A 17,500-nucleotide genomic window follows, 5' to 3' on the forward strand; every position below is an offset into this window, starting at 1 on the left:
CTGGGGGGTTAGTGTTAGGGTCTGGGGTGTTAGTGTAGGGTTAGGGTCTGGGGGGTTAGTGTAGGGTTAGGGTCTGGGGGGTTAGTGTTAGGGTCTGGAGTGTTAGTGTAGGGTTAGGGTCTGGGGGGTTAGTGTTAGGGTCTGGAGTGTTAGTGTAGGGTTAGTGTTAGGGTCTGGGGGGTTAGTGTTAGGGTCTGGGGGGTTAGTGTAGGGTCTGGGGTGTTAGTGTAGGGTTAGGGTCTGGGGGGTTAGTGTTAGGGTCTGGAGTGTTAGTGTAGTGTTAGGGTCTGGGGGGTTAGTGTAGGGTTAGGGTCTGGGGGGTTAGTGTTAGGGTCTGGAGTGTTAGTGTAGGGTTAGGGTCTGGAGTGTTAGTGTAGTGTTAGGGTCTGGGGGGGTTAGTGTTAGGGTCTGGGGGGTTAGTGTTAGGGTCTGGGGGGTTAGGGTTAGGGTCTGGGGGGTTAGTGTAGGGTTAGGGTCTGGGGGGTTAGTGTTAGGGTCTGGGGGGTTAGTGTTAGGGTCTGGGGGGTTAGTGTTAGGGTCTGGGGGGTTAGTGTTAGGGTCTGGAGTGTTAGTGTAGGGTTAGTTAAACAGGTCACAGTCTGGAGCTCATCCTCCATCACGTCTCGTCACTCTGCTCTCACCTCCGTGGGGACCTGAAGGGACACCACAACTCCTGTCACTCAGGGCATAGTTGGTGAACATAGCGGTGATGAGCTTGAGACTGTGTATTTGAAGGGAATAACATGTTTGATGTTTGTTCCTTACAGGAGGAAGAGTGCGTTCTTTATTTGTAGTAAAGCCTAAGAGAGGCTAGGAGGTATTTTTTTACTAAAGTTATACAAAATGAGAGAAAATTTTCTCAGAAAAATGGCCGTTTTTTTTATTGTGAATAAAGCTTGGTTCGCTTCAACTCTCTCTGTGACTCGTATCTGACAAACCATATTGTAGCACAGCTTCACTGATACTGTAGCTATCTGATATAGAATGTCCCTAATATGCTACAATAAGCTGTCTTTCTTCTGCAACATCCAATGGTATTTCTTGTTTTATAGTATGTAAAGTTATACAATATATGAAAATCTGCTATCAATGATATATTTGATGAACCAGGTAAATCTGGTTCTCTTGGTGGTCTTGATTTTGTTCTGTAAAGTACCTTAGAAAAGCTTAATCCCTTGGCTCCACCATCAGCGTCAACCATCAACTATGCTCCACTGCAGCCTTGAGCGGTCGATGCCGACGGCTACTACTAAGTCCCATCTCCCTCATCTCTAGTAGTAGTAACAGTCTAATACTGAACCCCATCTCCCACAGTAGCAGTAAACTCACCATCCTTCTTTACTGTGAACTGGTGTCTCCAGCTCCAGCTGAGCCTTCTGACCTTTGACCTGTGGCCCCTGTACCTCTCCACGGTCTCCCCCCCCCCCATAGCCCCAACAAGCGCGGCCCGCCCTCCTACAACGAGCACATCTCCAAGCGTCTGGCGGCCAGCCCCGTGGTCCAGGAGAGCCTGCGTGACCCCGGCACGCCCCACCGCTACCGCGAGGCCCGCACCGAGTTCCGCCGCGACAAGTCCCCCAGCCGCCCGCTGGAGAGGGAGAAGTCGCCGGGCCGGATGATGGAGGGCCGCCTGGCGGGGTCCCCGGGCCGAGCCATGGACCCCCGGGGGGAGCGATCCCCCGGGAGGCTGATGGATGTACGCAGGGAGCGGTCGCCAGGCCGGGCGTTCGAGGAACGCACACAGAGGCTCCACACCGGCTCCGGCCGCACACCCATCACCCCCGTCAACAAGGTCAGAAGGATGTCTGTTCGTCCATTTAAAATTATATTTGGATTTTAAATTATATTTGGATTTTAAGTTATATTTGGAGTTGTAATTGTAATTTGATTGATTTTTTTAGCGTGTCTTGCCATTTCAGATCTCTTTGAGCTTTTCACTTAGTGCTACTTGTTTGATCTCTTTATACAGGTATGGGACCAATCATCTGTTTGAGTGAGAACAGTGCTACGCCAATCAGAGGAGTAATATACTCAGCACAGCCAATTGATGGACTTTTCATCACAGGGGAGGGAGGGGGTACGAGGGTGGTAATACCGAATGTCACTTACATCCCAACAGCTATAGCTACAGTATACATACTGTATAGCAACCATAAATGAAACACTGCCACATACATGTGAGTCAACCCAGAGGATAGTTCTAGATAGACTTTTGCTTGCTGTTCTGAGATTTGCTAACGGTGATGTTGAAAACTACTTGAGCATGGCACAACTGTCACAGGGAATGCAACGGAGCTTTGTTATTGGAAGTTTATTAACCGAGTATAAAAGTCCCTCACACTCTTTCACTTCAGTCACAATCTTGACTTGGGTCTCGAAACCTAATTCCTGAGAACCCGCAGTTTATACTGAATGTTAAATTGACTCGTTTGAGGCAGAAATCCGGAGTTTGATAATTAAGCAGCATACATTTAAAACATCTGCAGCATTCCTTTTTTCCCACAAATATTGACTCAGTAATGTCTCACATCGCTGGAAATACATCCTTATTGAAGCTGTTCAATGAGGATAGAAAGAGCACATCTCCCCAGAGTAGTGTCCCACTACAGTATGTTCCCTCCTCTAACCCTGCACAGGGACAGATGGACAGGGGACAGACATCTGTCCTCTCAGGCTTCTGCTCCAGCCCTGTTCTAACACACCTGTCTCACACAATCATAACCAATCAACCAATCAGTCATCCCATTCAGATCAGGACTAGGGTTCGTCGGGATTGTGTTAGGACGGTGCTGGGTCAGACGCCCGCTCACACTGTAGCCCTCCGGAAGTTGCCATCCCTGACACTGTAAAACCTGCACTACCCACAATCCCTAGCTGTTTTTCTGAATGGAGCAGGAACTTTATAATTCATCAGAATGCCATCTTAACTGTAAATAGGCAGACTTACTTTTATATATATATATACCAAGAGGGAATTCCAAGGCTGGAACAGCCATGTCTATTTTTGTTAAAGAGAAAGTGATTGTTATGTCTTCTTGAATGTCAAATAAGTATTCTTTTAACATGTCCAACATGTCCTTTATCAAGTAAGCATTTTACACCAAGCTTGTGTAACGTTCACTCCACCTTGGCAAACGTAATGCCTAACTTACATGCTGGCTAAAAATAAAAGGTAACAAAAAACATTTACAGACCACCAAGCTTACAACATAGTACTTGAAATGTCTTTCTTTGTTTTCTTTTGTGTTTTTTTAATGTCACTTATATTGTACATAACCCAGAATGTTGTTCATGATTAAATAAGGATGAAAATATTCTGTTTTACTAATTTGCAAATGGCATGGATTAATAATCAAATTGAGAAAGAATATACTGTATGAGCTTCTGTGTCTGCCTCATCTTCGTGAACTCTTTTTTATTATTCCAGTGATCTGTGGGAACAGTTGTATAAGAACCCTGTATTTTACAGTCACCCAACTACCTTGTAACTACATAACAATGTAGCTACATAGTTATAAATGAGATTCTGTATCAAAATTATTCTTGGGGATTTACTGTATAAGATCCAGAATGTAACAATTTTTATCAAGAGTTGGTAAATTATTTTGAAAATAAATGTTCAACATGTTATACTGATTAATTTAACTGAATTCTCAGTGGATCCCAGGGCTCATAGGACTGTAAAATAGAGGGTTATCACTTTAATTTGCCTTTCATTTTATCTTCTGCTATAATGTTATGCTTGATATGATGTTGATGTTTTGCAACTGCTAACGATTTATTAGCCTCTGTAGATTGTATGGCACAGAATATTAAACATAACCTGCAGTATGTCCTTATCCGTTTGGTCTTCTGAGCTTCTTTCTGGTATTTTATATATATAGGCCTATATATATAGTTATATATATAGTATGTAGGCCTACTGTATGCTAGGTGTGTGTGTCTGGTGATGTACGCTAGGTGTTAACTGTGTGTGGATGTAGCCAGGGGTGAAAATTAACTTTTTGGCTCATGGTGAGTCACCTGCCAAGGGGACTGTAGATGAAAAAATCTACCGGCCAAGTATTTTTATTTTTCGCCGCTAGGTGTTAACTGTGTGGATGTGTGTTTAGTGCTGTCTGCAGGTGTGGATTTAGGTACTGTATGAATGCGTGGCTGTGTGCCATGTGTCATTCTACCCAGGAGGTTGGCGATGCATGTTAGAACTGCACAGTTCACATCATGTAATTCAAAGTTTTCCTGACTTAATTTTGAATTTAATCTCTAGCTTGTGTTGGTTTAACAGTGCATATACTTGTTTGGATATTTATAGTGGCCTGACTCCACCAGCCTGCTAATTCATAGGCAGCTCCACTGTGACAACCCATTCTAGACACTGTGGCATGCAAACGAGCAGCAGCTATTTCTATCTGAAACTGAGAATGACTCAAGAGATGAGAACAGCTGCCGGGGAACAATTGCTAGTCTATAAAGAGGGGAGAAAATAGCAGTGTCAAAGAAAGCAATAACCAACTTCACACACACAAACACTGCGAAGCAGCCACTGACATAGTCTATAGTACGCCATTGGTTTATATTCAGCACTGTGAAACTGAGAAGGATGACGAGATATAGAAAGGCTTTTAGCATGTCAGATCTTTATATAGCTCACCAATTGACATGTACATGCACTGGTAGCCCCTCCGCTGCCCCTAACAAATTAACTGATTGGCACTTTCCTAGTGTAACAAGTGATATTGAAGCACTGGTGAACCTTGTGTATCTAATTGACACCGTAATATACTGTCTCTAGTGCCCTCTGTCACACATTGGTATGTAACACCTACTAGTGAAATCCTGCTTGTCCCTATAGTTTGGGAAAGTACTTTTGTCAATGTATTTTTATTTATTTATATAGCACCATTCATACAAATCAATGTAGCACATAGTGATTTACATAAAGAGAGATTAATAAAAACATCAATCATGTAGACACAATGAGAACAGATTTAAAAGAAACAATAACATTAACAGAATTAACTTTTTTTTTAAAGAATATAAAATAGAATAAAAAAAACAAAATACAAATTAAGAACACTATGATATTAACACAAATAAAGCTATGTGGTAAATATTAATACAATATTAAAAAGGTATGTTTTAAGATCTCGCTTAAGTGATAAAATGAGTTTCTTGTCACATTCTTTATATGGATCTCAAAGCTAAGATCAGAGTCCAGCACCACGCCTGCGTTTCTCGCCTGGCGTTTGGTATTCCGGGACAGTGTTTTAGTACACCGATAGTCTCTCTCTTTCATCTTTTTCATCAATGATCAAGACATCTGGTGAATTGTCAAGACATCTGTGGAATTGTCATGTAAAGTCATAATGGATATAAATTGTATTTGAAGCAATAACTCATGAGAGGATATGGTATATCGCCAATGGGTTAGACTGGTCGACGTGAGCACAGCACAATCTGTGGTGTATTGCTGATATACCACAACCCTCGAGTGAGTTTCTGTTTTCATACAACAGTTACATCATCTGGGAATATGGGATGGGATCAATACAGACTGGGCCAACTTCAGTGTCGGTGATCATATTATTCCCTGGAGGAACAGCATTTCCAATAGTTAACATGTGTTTGGGACTGTACGTGAAATCGAAAGTGTAGGTTACAAGTTTCCCACCCCTGAATACAACCTGCGACCATAGCGACAAATAAGCCCTAGCAACAAAAACGAATGCCTGACTTGATTTTAATAGCAATCTACTAGTAGCTAGCGAAGTGTGGGGCTGATGTTTATTTACTGTGTAGCATATAAACTTTCCAGTTGTCAAAACTCGTTGCCAAGAAAGTGATTATGCTAGCCAGCTATTTCCCAGATAAATGTGACGCTTGTCTGGTACGTTATTACTGGGCTTGGCACAAGTCAGTCAGAGTCAGGTGTCAGCAAGCGTGCTTGCTGTGAACGACAGTATTAGTAGACAGGTTAAGTGACTGGACTTCGTCGTGCATTTACAGTATGTCCAAACTGCTGAAAGAGGTGTACTGTACCAACTGCTGGGCATCATACTGTATCACCAGTCCCAGTTATCTGGAAACTCCGTTTTCTGGAGTTATTGTAAGGATAACAGTAGGTTATATGGGGTGTAAGGATAACATGTTATCTGGGGTCTGGTGTGAGGATAACATGTTATATGGGGGCTGGTGTGAGGATAACATGTTATATGGGGTGTGAGGATAACATGTTATATAGGGTCTGGTGTGAGGATAACATGTTATATGGGGTCTGGTGTGAGGATAACATGTTATATGGGGTCTGGTGTGAGGATAACATGTTATATGGGGTCTGGTGTGAGGATAACATGTTATATGGGGTCTGGTGTAATGATAACAGGTTATATGGGGTCTGGTGTAATGATAACAGTAGGTTATATGGAGTCTGGTGTAATGATAACAGGTTATTTGGAGTCTGGTATTTTGGAAGGATAACAGGTTATATGGGGTCTGGTGTGATGATAACAGGTTATATGGGGTCTGGTGTGAGGATAACAGGTTATATGGGGTCTGGTGTATTGTAATGATAACAGTAGGTTATATGGGGTCTGGTGTAATGATAACAGTAGGTTATATGGAGTCTGGTGTATTGTCATGATAACAATAAGTTATATGGGGTCTGGTGTGAGGATAACAGGTTAAATGGGGTCTGGTGTGAGGATAACAGGTTAAATGGGGTCTGGTGTGAGGATACCAGGTTATATGGGGTCTGGTGTAATGATAACAGGTTATATGGGGCTGGTGTAATGATAACAGGTTATATGGTCTGGTGTATTGGAAGGATAACAGGTTATATGGGGTCTGGTGTGAGAATAACAGGTTATATGGGGTCTGGTGTAATGATAACAGGTTATATGGGGTCTGGTGTGAGGAGAACAGGTTATATGGGGTCTGGTGTGAGAATAACAGGTTATATGGGGTCTGGTGTAATGATAACAGGTTATATGGGGTCTGGTGTGAGAATAACAGGTTATATGGGGTCTGGTGTAATGATAACAGGTTATATGGGGTCTGGTGTAATGATAACAGGTTATATGGGGTCTGGTGTGAGGATAACAGGTTATATGGGGTCTGGTGTAATGATAACAGGTTATATGGGGTCTGGTGTAATGATAACAGGTTATATGGGGTCTGGTGTGATGATAACAGGTTATATGGGGTCTGGTGTGAGGATAACAGTAGGTTATATGGGGTCTGGTGTAGAACCTCAGCGGCCATTTTGAAAAAATGCATGAGCTGTTCTCTGCTCCACTTTTCCACCTGTAAACTTGACATTAAACGTACAAAATCCAAACAGGCTATTGTGAAATAATAGGTACAAGCGCAACACAGACAGTATAAATGAGAACATACAATAAGTGAATTCCAGACAAGATAATATTGTAGGGGTCTTTCTCATTCAGATGTAGGCTATTTCCTCATCTATGGATAGGCATATAGTAGATAGATAGATAGTTTTTTTTTAACAGTTGGATTTTAAATCCATCCAGTGGATGCAGGTTGTCTGTGGTTGAGTACGTCTCAGAGGTGGCGGCCATCACCGGTCAGGCCTCTCTGTAGACCTCAAGCAGAAGAGGAGAGAGGGGCTGTTCACTGGAAGGGCAACAGGGATTGAGAGCGCTGGCTTCTTTTAACCTCCAGCATGCGAGATCCTGTTATTCTAAACCACTGTTATTCCACTCTGAGAGCTTACAAAAAACCTCAGGGCCACAAGGGAAAAGTGTGCGTGTGCGTGTTTGGAGGGGGGGGGGGTGTTGTTGGATGTACTTACCTGTCACTTCCTAAAGAAGGCATGGTTTATTAATATCACCCAGTAGAAGCGGGCGATCTGACGTACATAAGGCCGCCCAGACACACTCCCCATTGTTCCCCAGTGCTCATTGTTCAAATTGGGAGTACCACATTGTTCTGAACAGCTCACTGTGACACCATGGTAAGTCCCTGGGCGGCGCGTTGATATTGTCAGCTGTACGCCTGCTATATTGTGATATGTGCTTCCTTTGTAAGTTATGTCAAGAATGTTTAGAATAAATCAATTAGGAGGATGCGTCTCCATCCTTTGACGTGACCGTTGGGATAGACTGAAGCTTTGGGCTGAAGGGATGCAACACTGCTCATTGAATCATTGATGAATGCTTGTATTTTGATAATGATGTTAATGTTATGATAATGTTGATTGAGTCATTTCTGAGTGCTGTCCTTAATACGGACTGGCTAGAGAATGATTCAGTGTACTTGCAGCAAAATATTTGGCATTAGTTGATTCATTGATAGGCAAAGGAACCATTTTTGTCTAAATATTTTCCTAGTTTTGGGCAGGATAACCATTTAGCTAGTTTTCATAAGGGACCAGACCATCCTGTCAGAAACAGTGTACTGTGTCTAATTAAATTCAATCCTGACCTTATAAAATGGCGTCAAGCTAAAGTGTAGCGTCCTAAGCCTTTAGGATGCACTCTGCTTTTCCTCCGAAGGCGCCCAAGAAAGCCAAGAAGAGATCAGCGGAGGGAGCCAACTCCAACGTCTTCTCCATGTTCGAGCAGGCCCAGATCCAGGAGTTCAAGGAGGTGAGCGCGTCGCCTCTGTACACCTCTCTCCTCTTCATGTACAGTATTTGCGTATAAATACCCACCACCCGCACTGTCGCCATCACAGTTTTTCAGTGGCGCAACTGGCTAAAAAGTGTATTTATGAGAGGCGGTCGAGGGTGTAAGTTGGAGGCCCCAAGATCGAATCCAGCAAGCGACCAATGAGGCCGGAAGCAATACTGACAAGTGATCCGTGACTCTTAGATGTGCGTACATGATACAGACACAAAATGTAGTCTAATACACAGATTATTTTTTTTTTTTTTTACAGAAATTAAAACCTAAAATCCTGAGGTTCAGTTTCAGGAATACATGTCCACATCTTTAGAGGAGAGCATTTTAGCTTTACTCCCACATATCCCACTCATCCCTCTGTGTTAGGGTTAGTTGCACAAAGCTCAACCAGCTCTCTGTGGTCGATATCGGTACAATTAGTTAATTAGCCCTGGTGTAGACTCCACCTCCAGGCAGGAAAGACAAATGTCTTCATTTCACCACCAAGGATGCAACCGTCCATCCAGTAAGCTACCGCTGGCCTAGCTGATCCTCTACCTGTTATTATACACAGGAGTATGCGCACCTGTCTCTCTGCTGTCGCCATGAATGCCAGGCCTCTGCTATATGGGTGGTGTCACCCTTTAAACTCTGCCAAGACATTCAGACCCTGTCATCAGTGATTAGGCAGGCGGGTGTGAGACAGGCGGACATGCCTGGATGCCGCCCGCAGCCCTGGGGAGCAGCCAGTTAAAAATATACCCCTGGAACAATGCTCTGAACTCCTGCAGAGGAAAACAACACTTCAATCTTGGATCATGCGATTAGGAGTCACTGCATTTGTATTTTTTTTTATTTTTTATTATCTAATGTTTTCGGAGGCGCGTTTATTGTTAGACGTGGACCGGCCATCCGTTACATCCGACCAGAGAGGGCGCCACAGAGCCGCCCAAACACGGCCGCCCATTCATTTTTTGGGACTTTGGCTCAGGATCAAAAAATGATCCCCATTCATTGTCAATGGGGAGAGGGGGGGATTTTGAAACGGCCATATCTCCGCGTGGGAAGGTCACAGATACACAGGGTTCGGACAAGCATAAAGCTCTCGACCTAACAAATGCAGCACTACCACATGCACAGAGCCACCAAATGCATTCATGGGCGGAGGTCTGCGCTCTCCGATATAATGAATTGTTATATGTGTAATTGTGTAAAGAACACATACACTGTCAGTCTTCCTTACGTGTCAACTGTTGTGTTCACTTCAAATTTGGCAGGCCTTCACCATTATGGACCAGAACAGAGATGGTTTCATTGACAAGAATGACCTGAGAGACACTTTTGCTGCACTAGGTTAGTTATTGCTTTATTGTTCCTATAATTCAGTGTTGACATTTGAATCAACCTGGCATGATGCGCCCAGGGAAAAACCACATCCCCATAGGCAGGAGTAAGGGTAGACTGAGCAGAATCACATCAGACAGTACCCAGATAGCAAGCGGATCTGGGCCAAAAAAAGGCCAGATCTGGCCCTTGTGGCTTGGTTCCGGCCCATATATGGCCCAGAATCATTACACATCCGCTTGCTATCTGGATATTATTAAAAGTAGACTCAGCAACTCAATTGAATAATTTACTATATCATAATAAGTTAATACTTATAATTCTGTACTTGTTTGATTTCTGCAGATATAAGTACTATGAGATCACATTAGACACAGTAAATCTATTTCCTGACTTCTGCACACAACAGCAAAAACATGAGTGGTATTCCAATTATTGTCCTAGACCACTTTTGATTCTGGCTGTTTGGAATAGTTGTTATTTTTTGTTGTCTGTAACCAGGAAGTCACCCACTTCTGTTTGACGAACACTGTGACACTGCTGAGTCACTGCTGAGTCACTGCTGAGTCACTGCTGAGTCACTGCTGAGGCACCTGAACAAACAGATGGGCCTGTTGCTCATGTTCATATAACAGGTCGTCTGAACGTGAAGCAGGAGGAGATCGATGAAATGCTGAAGGAGGCGTCCGGTCCCATCAACTTCACCGTGTTTCTCACCATGTTTGGAGAAAAGCTTAAAGGTTTGTATGGTTTGGTACAAAACGTGGAACTGAACGAATGAAAAGTTGTGTTTCGTAGGTTTAAAGTATGAATGACAGGTTGTGTTTTGAAGGTTTAAAGTATGAATGAAAGGTTGTGTTTTAAGGTTGAAAGTATTTTTGACACAACCATGCCCTGGCGTGGAGCACATGCACTCCAACGTGTTCGCGCTGACAGGAGAAACGAGTCGTCAGTGGCCTTAACGTTTGTAAAGACCATGGTTTTAAGCCTTTTAATGAACAGAGAGAACGTTTGGTTCACCAGATGAGGAATCTTAATCAGGCCTTTTCCATCTGTTTTGTCTATCATCAAACCCTGAACCAACTTCTCAGAACTTTTAATTATGTAGGTAGACAAGTACAGTAGGTACATTAAATGGTTCCATGTTGGGTTTAGTTCTCTTCTCCCTTTGAATTTGGTCTCTCCCTGCTAGAATAAGTCACATAATAACTGCATTGGACGGGAGAAGCATTTTGATGTGGAAACATGTCCCAGGACAGAGAGCTAGTCTGGGGTGACCGTGTCTGATTTGCAGGTGCTGACCCAGAGGAGACGATCCTCAATGCGTTTAAGGTGTTTGACCCGGAGGGTAAAGGCGTCTTGAGGAAGGACTAGTGAGTATTCTCTTTCATTCGTTCGTTCGTTCGTTCGTTCTTTCTTTCTTTCTTTCTTTCTTTCTTTCTTTCTTTCTTTCTTTCTTTCTTTCTTTCTTTCTTTCTTTCTTTCTTTCTTTCTTTCTTTCTTCTTTATGAGTCATTTAAATCCGATAGAAAAGCTGCTGCTTCTGCGTTCAAATGCCCCTGTGGAATTAAGGAACTCTATTAACTCTCTATAACTTTAATATTATCTTCTATCTGCTGTAGTCTATGATGCCATGCTCTACCAGCAGGCACATTTGAGTTTACCTGATAGTCTGGCTAGCAAGGTTATCTCTACAAGATTACTTATGGCCGTCAGATCTGTCATTGCATACCTCTGCATGACTATAATCCATGAACATGAACTATAAAGTTGTCTTATCTGGCTAATGTAATCAGAAATGACTCATTCCATCTCCGTTTCAGTGTGACACAGATGCTGACGACACAAGCGGACAGATTCTCTCCAGAAGAGGTGAGAGGCCCCGAGCCTGCTCTAAACACTGCGTACTGTGCTCAAGTGAACACTCACTAAGACAAATGCTATTTATTGTTGTTTATGCTCAGATTGTTTTCGATGGCATGTGTCGGTTGGTTCGTTCATTAGTTCGTTTGTCAGCAGGATTACGCAAAAACTACCAGACCGATTTTAATGAAACTCGGTGTAGGGGTGTATCATGGGTCAACTTAGAACCCAATTATCTTGAAGTGGATTTGAATCACGGGGCGTTTCCATGTATTACCACAACACTTGGAACCAGCGTCCCTGTGTGGGGGCGCTAGAGTCACGGGGTTTGGACTGGGGTGTGCGTGTACCAAAGCCACAGAGCTTATGGGTGGGTGTACATGCATGTGCTTGCTCTGTGCGCTATGGCAGAGACACTCCCCTGCCAGTTCCGACCCGTAGGGAAAAAATCACTGGCTTGCCTAGCACCCCCAGTAGTGGGCTCCGTTCATCTCGTGTGACGAACGAATGAACCCTTTTTAATATCCCATCTTGTGTGACAAACGGACACCATTTTAATATCCCTTTCATTGTGGGGGACAAATAATAAATCTTAAATCTTAATCTTAAAATCTTGAAACATTTTCATTTCATGCACAACGTGTATAGTAGCGTTAGTAGTTAGCAGTGTAGCGTTGTAGCGTTAGCTTAGCAGTTAGCAGTGTAGCGTTAGCACAACAGTGTTCGTTGCCACAGCAATACCTTGTGGTGAGGGATGCATAATGTGACCTGGGATGCTCTTGATTTTTCTCTAGATGGAGCAGATGTTCGCAGCCTTCCCTCCAGATGTGGCCGGCAACCTGGACTATAAAAACCTAGTGCACATCATCACACACGGAGAGGAGAAAGACCAGGAGTGACATCTCTGTCTGTACCGTGTGTGTCCTTGCACCTGCCCACTTCCAGAATCAGACATAGAGATGTTGACCAGTAGAAGCTTAATACTGGGGAGTAACTCATTCACCACCCTTCTCTCCCAATGGCTAGATGAGCCGTAATAAAATGGACTCCTGAGTTTGTCATGTCAGCAGCGGCCGAATCGCTGATTTGTCAGCAGACAAATCATTGATTTGATTTCAATAATGTGCAGCTATTCTTAAATCTGATCACTTGTGCAATCAAATAAATCTGAGTAACTTTGTCAAGAACGCCTCCTTCTGTTGCTTCTCGTGCCTCAGCGTGATGCTCTCTGTTTAGGAAGGCCGAATAAAGTAACCAACCCAGACAGCAATCCGATCAGGGCCATATACAGGCCAGATCTGGCACTTGTGGCTTAGTTCCGGCCCATATATGGCCCAGATCCGTTTGCTATCTGGGAAGCATGAACATCATCACATGCTGGGCCTCTTCCCTGGTGGTGTGCTGTCTGCCCTGAACATCATCACATGCTGGGCTTCTTCCCTGGTGGTGCTGTCTGCCCTGAACATCATCACATGCTGGGCTTCTTCCCTAGTGGTGCTCTGTTCTCCAGCCATGGTCAACTCCTCCATGCTTACATGGGCTTTTCTTTAGCTTTCTGTCAAATCGGTCATCATCCAAATACTTGAGGTGAACACGATGCTCTGTATTCATCCAGAACCACTGAGGGGTAGATTCTGATTCTGATTCCTTGGTCCTTGTACAGAGGACTACAATTCTTGTATAAACGAGGAATCACTGGCGCACACGAGGCATTTGAGGCCGTTTATTAGGTGCAGATAAAACAACTTAACGTTTTCACAATTACATCTTCATCAGAGACTACAATTCTTGTGTTCTGGCTCCTAAACCTTGTAGCAACAGCAAAGATAACTATACAACATAATAGTAAATACATTATAATACAGGATAATAGTAATACAAATAATACTATTAGTAATAAAAGCGGTGCAATATGACATAATAGAAGGCTATAGTATGTGTTAAGTGTGTATTGCATGGAGGTGCTAATGTGCATTGTTGCTTGTGGGTGTGTGTTTGTGTTGTACAGTAGTCTGGCATGTTGGTGGAGGTAATGTAACATTGCTAATGAGAAGGAACCACATTGTGTGTTTCTGTGTCGTCTCCCTCTCCTCGGCCACGACTGAGGCATCTCTTGAGGTCGTGTCTTGTATGCAATAGGTGCAGGAACACTCAAATTATCTTTGTGTGTGTGTGTGTGTGTGTGTGTGTGTGTGTGTGTGTGTGTGTGTGTGTGTGTGTGTGTGTGTGTGTGTGTGTGTGTGTACAGCGTGGATAATATTACACCACAACCCCCTCATGCTCATAAGAGATCCCACCTCGTAGAGGGTCTGAGTGATGAAGAAGTGAGCGAGACAGAAGCAGAGATGTTTGTCTCCTGAGATCACCCACTGACACTGGAAAAACAGGTGTGGGGGCTTCAAGAACCATGGTGGGCTAATCCCCCCCTCGCCCCCCCCCAGTCCAAACAAGGGGTTCGAGAGACAAAGCCCCCTGTGTTATTTTAGTGCATGTGATGATGGGAAGAGGCTAATGTTACATGCGGCCCAGGCAGACAAAAGGATGCCAGTGAGTGATCCGGGATCAGACCGGACCCATCCCTACTGGGAGACCTTGGACACAGAACTGCAAAGCCCCGGTCCGCCTGGCCACGTTTCAGGGGACGAGCCGTTTGAGATGACACCGTTCCCGGGGACGAGGGATTAACTCATACTTCCACCGAGACAAACCTCCTGTTGAAACCCTTTACTTGGTAGTAGGGTTGAATGGGCTTATTCGGTTCATGCACTTCACTTATATATTTGTTTTGGGATGGGATTCGACCTACGTAGGGTTTTTTCTAGACAGAATGAAAGTGATAAGGGTTCTATGTTGACGTTGTGTAGCTTGTACCAATGGAACAGCCCCAAAAGGGCAACTCAAATGTACATCTTTACAACTCAATATCTTCAACAGATATATGTCTCTATGTGATGTAGGCCAGGAACTCATACAGTAGGAGTGGTAGGGATGGGTTTGAGGTTTGGTTCCTTACTTGCACATGTAAATTGTCAAGTAAGACGGATAAAAAAACATGGTACTGTAGTGTATTATGATTGGTTGAGGCTTCATGGTAGTGTATTATGATTGGTTGAGGCTTCATGGTAGTGTATTATGATTGGTTGAGGCTTCATGGTAGTGTATTATGATTTGTTGAGGCTTCATGGTAGTGTATTATGATTGGTTGAGGCTTCATGGTAGTGTCTTATGATAGCAAAATGTTACAATACATTTGGAACAATGAATGAAAGATGACCGGATCCAGGAACTGATGCTGTTTTATGAATGTGGTATTATTACTGAGATAAAGCGCTAGCGACTACTACTAAGAATTCAAGCGTGACCGTGACGTGTGCCGGGTTAGGCCGACTTTGAGCCGGAGCCCACCTTCTTCCTGCCGCGCTGGGCCGCTGAGGGATTGTGGGCGGCCTTGCCCTGCTCGGTCTGGAGAACTCGCGGGAGCACGCGGGAGCACAGGCTCTGGAAACCCAGCGGCACGTCAACGCCTGTAAAACCAAAACACGCACATAGTTAAGGGGAAAAATATAGCTGTGCTCAGGGAGTCACATGGAGGCAACATCATTGTCTTAGATAGATCATTTAAAGAGTAAATAAATAAAATGTGTTGATTCTGTTGTCATTTAGTTTCTAAAGTGATGTTTGTTGACGCTGACCCGGGCCCAGCAGGGTGTCTGTGGCGGCGTCGTCCATGGCGCTGGAGGAGGGTGTCTCGACGGCGAAGCTGGCCATGGCTGGCAGCAGACCACAGCCGGCCAACAGGGAGTTCTGAGGTTGAAGCTCCATCTCCTCTGCTTCCTCGAAACTGGACCGGGCCAGAACCATCAGGAGCCCATGCATCTGGTCCTCTAAGATCCCTGGGTGGAAAAAAGGAGACCCATAAGGAACATGACAGATATCTTTCACTAGTAGCTGTTGGATTCAACAGGTTTAGAAAAGTGGATTTAAGCCTCGGATACACTAGAAGACTTCTAGTGTATTCACTTAACAGATTATGAAGTGACTGGGAGTATACACTAGACGACTGGCTTCTGCTGATTTTTGTATGACAACTGACAAACTCTATCGCCCATTTAACGACTGGACGAGTTTACACTACACGATTGCGTCTAGAATCTGCTCAAAAATCTCAAACATGTTTGATATGCTCCGACTCGCTCCGACTCGGATCGGGAGAAGTCTGTTCCCATCATACACTTGCCGATTTAAATCTGTACCCCTCTTACACTTACAGATTTCTGTGCCAAATTGCCACTCCGACTACCCCCAACTAGTGCAGACTGCTGCTGACTAGGACAGACTCGGCAGGATTGTGAATCGTGTATAAAATCGGGCATAATGTCTAGTAGTGTATCCTCAGCTTTATTCAGTCGGCTGTCTCTGGTCTAACCTAGTGGCACATTGAGCATGGACAGTGTAATTATCACTATACTACATCAGAGAGAAGCTCAAATGACACTCTCACTCTTTGGGCATGCCTTTTGACCAGAGCCCAGACTAGACTTCAGACAAAGAAAAGTTACAACTAATAGCAATAGACTAATATCAATTTGTTCTTCGATACAGTATCTAAGATAGTGGGTCATTTAACAGTAGTTTCAACCTGGTGTCCAACAGGTTGTCGGAGCTGATAGGCCTCTATCAGGGGTCAGGGGTCACAGACTGAGCAGTTGTTCACCTACCAATAAACTGAGTTATGTTGTCGTCCGTGACCTGGGCGCTGCAGCCTAGCTTGCCTGCGATAGGCCGGGGGTCACAGTTCATCTTGGCAAAGAGGGCGGAGATAGCGCTCTTCTGCTGGTCCACAAACTGGAGAATGACCATGTGCTGGTCCTGCAGGTCTCCGGCCAGGCCACGCCTCTGATCCAGCTCTCTCTGGTATCAAGGACATGAGTCTCAATAGATATACACACATATATATGTATTATGTCATTATGTATATGTATATATATATATGTATTTATATATATATATATACAGGGCCGGACTGGCCATGTGGCGTACCGGGCAAATGCCCGGTGGGCCGGACCTACTTGTGGGCCGATCTAAAAAAAAAAGAGCTAACGAACGGCCCATAGAGCAGGGACAGCGGCCCATTGGTCCATTTTCTATACTGACACTGGGCTGGCCCAATCATATGTAGGCCCCACCCCTCCCTCTGTTAGTTTCAGGTGTCAACAAATCGCGCAGCAGCACCCCCCCCCCCCCCCCCCCCCCCCCCCCGTCAAGAAATCGCGCAGCAGCATTCCCCCCCCCGTCAAGAAATCGCGCAGCAGCACCCCCCCCCCCCCCCCGTCAAGAAATCGCGCAGCAGCACACCCCCCCCCCCCCCCCCCGTCAAGAAATCGCGCAGCAGCATCCCCCCCCCGTCAACAAATCGCGAAGCACCCCCCCCCCCCCCCCGTCAACAAAACGAAACTGAAGGTGTTCCATCTCACCGCGTCGGCTCGGCTAGTGGCCTGACTGGGGCTACATTTCCCGGTAGGAAATATTCACCCAGTCCAGCCCTGTATATATATATATATATACACACACACACACATGCACACACTGTGAGAACGTTGAGGGAGAAAATAAGTAATTATGTATATGTATATATATACATATATATGTATTATGTAATTATGTATATA

General features: G+C 44.4%; 3 protein-coding genes across 3 annotated transcripts in view; 2 read left to right on the forward strand and 1 right to left on the reverse strand.

Annotated features, from left to right (window-relative positions):
* Positions 1–2,042, forward strand: part of cita (citron rho-interacting serine/threonine kinase a) — a gene marked incomplete at its 5' end in the record, with an annotated part of 58,639 nt that extends 56,597 nt beyond the window's left edge. Inside the window, 2 exons of the mRNA XM_084445900.1 lie at positions 1,432–1,792; positions 1,970–2,042. Of these exons, the coding sequence (XP_084302026.1) occupies positions 1,432–1,792; positions 1,970–1,993 (385 nt within the window). The 3' untranslated portion in view covers positions 1,994–2,042. The remainder of the gene's footprint in view (positions 1–1,431; positions 1,793–1,969) is intronic.
* Positions 2,043–8,519: 6,477 nt separating this feature from the next.
* On the forward strand, positions 8,520–12,730 carry LOC311315209 (myosin regulatory light chain 2, ventricular/cardiac muscle isoform; the record flags this gene model as incomplete). The annotated part of the gene is made up of 6 exons (XM_084445820.1): positions 8,520–8,609; positions 9,902–9,977; positions 10,604–10,708; positions 11,263–11,341; positions 11,792–11,840; positions 12,626–12,730. The coding sequence occupies exons 1-6, from the start codon at positions 8,574–8,576 to the stop codon at positions 12,728–12,730; spliced, it is 450 nt and encodes a 149-aa protein (XP_084301946.1). The 5' UTR covers positions 8,520–8,573.
* A 2,479-nt stretch (positions 12,731–15,209) lies between these two features.
* The window catches only part of LOC311315132 (coiled-coil domain-containing protein 63-like), a gene marked incomplete at both ends in the record, with an annotated part of 5,022 nt that continues 2,731 nt past the window's right edge, over positions 15,210–17,500 (reverse strand). Inside the window, 3 exons of the mRNA XM_084445734.1 lie at positions 15,210–15,355; positions 15,524–15,724; positions 16,550–16,742. Of these exons, the coding sequence (XP_084301860.1) occupies positions 15,210–15,355; positions 15,524–15,724; positions 16,550–16,742 (540 nt within the window). The remainder of the gene's footprint in view (positions 15,356–15,523; positions 15,725–16,549; positions 16,743–17,500) is intronic.

This window comes from Borostomias antarcticus, assembly GCF_949987555.1.
Source record: "Borostomias antarcticus genome assembly, chromosome: 11".
NCBI lineage: Eukaryota > Metazoa > Chordata > Actinopteri > Stomiiformes > Stomiidae > Borostomias > Borostomias antarcticus.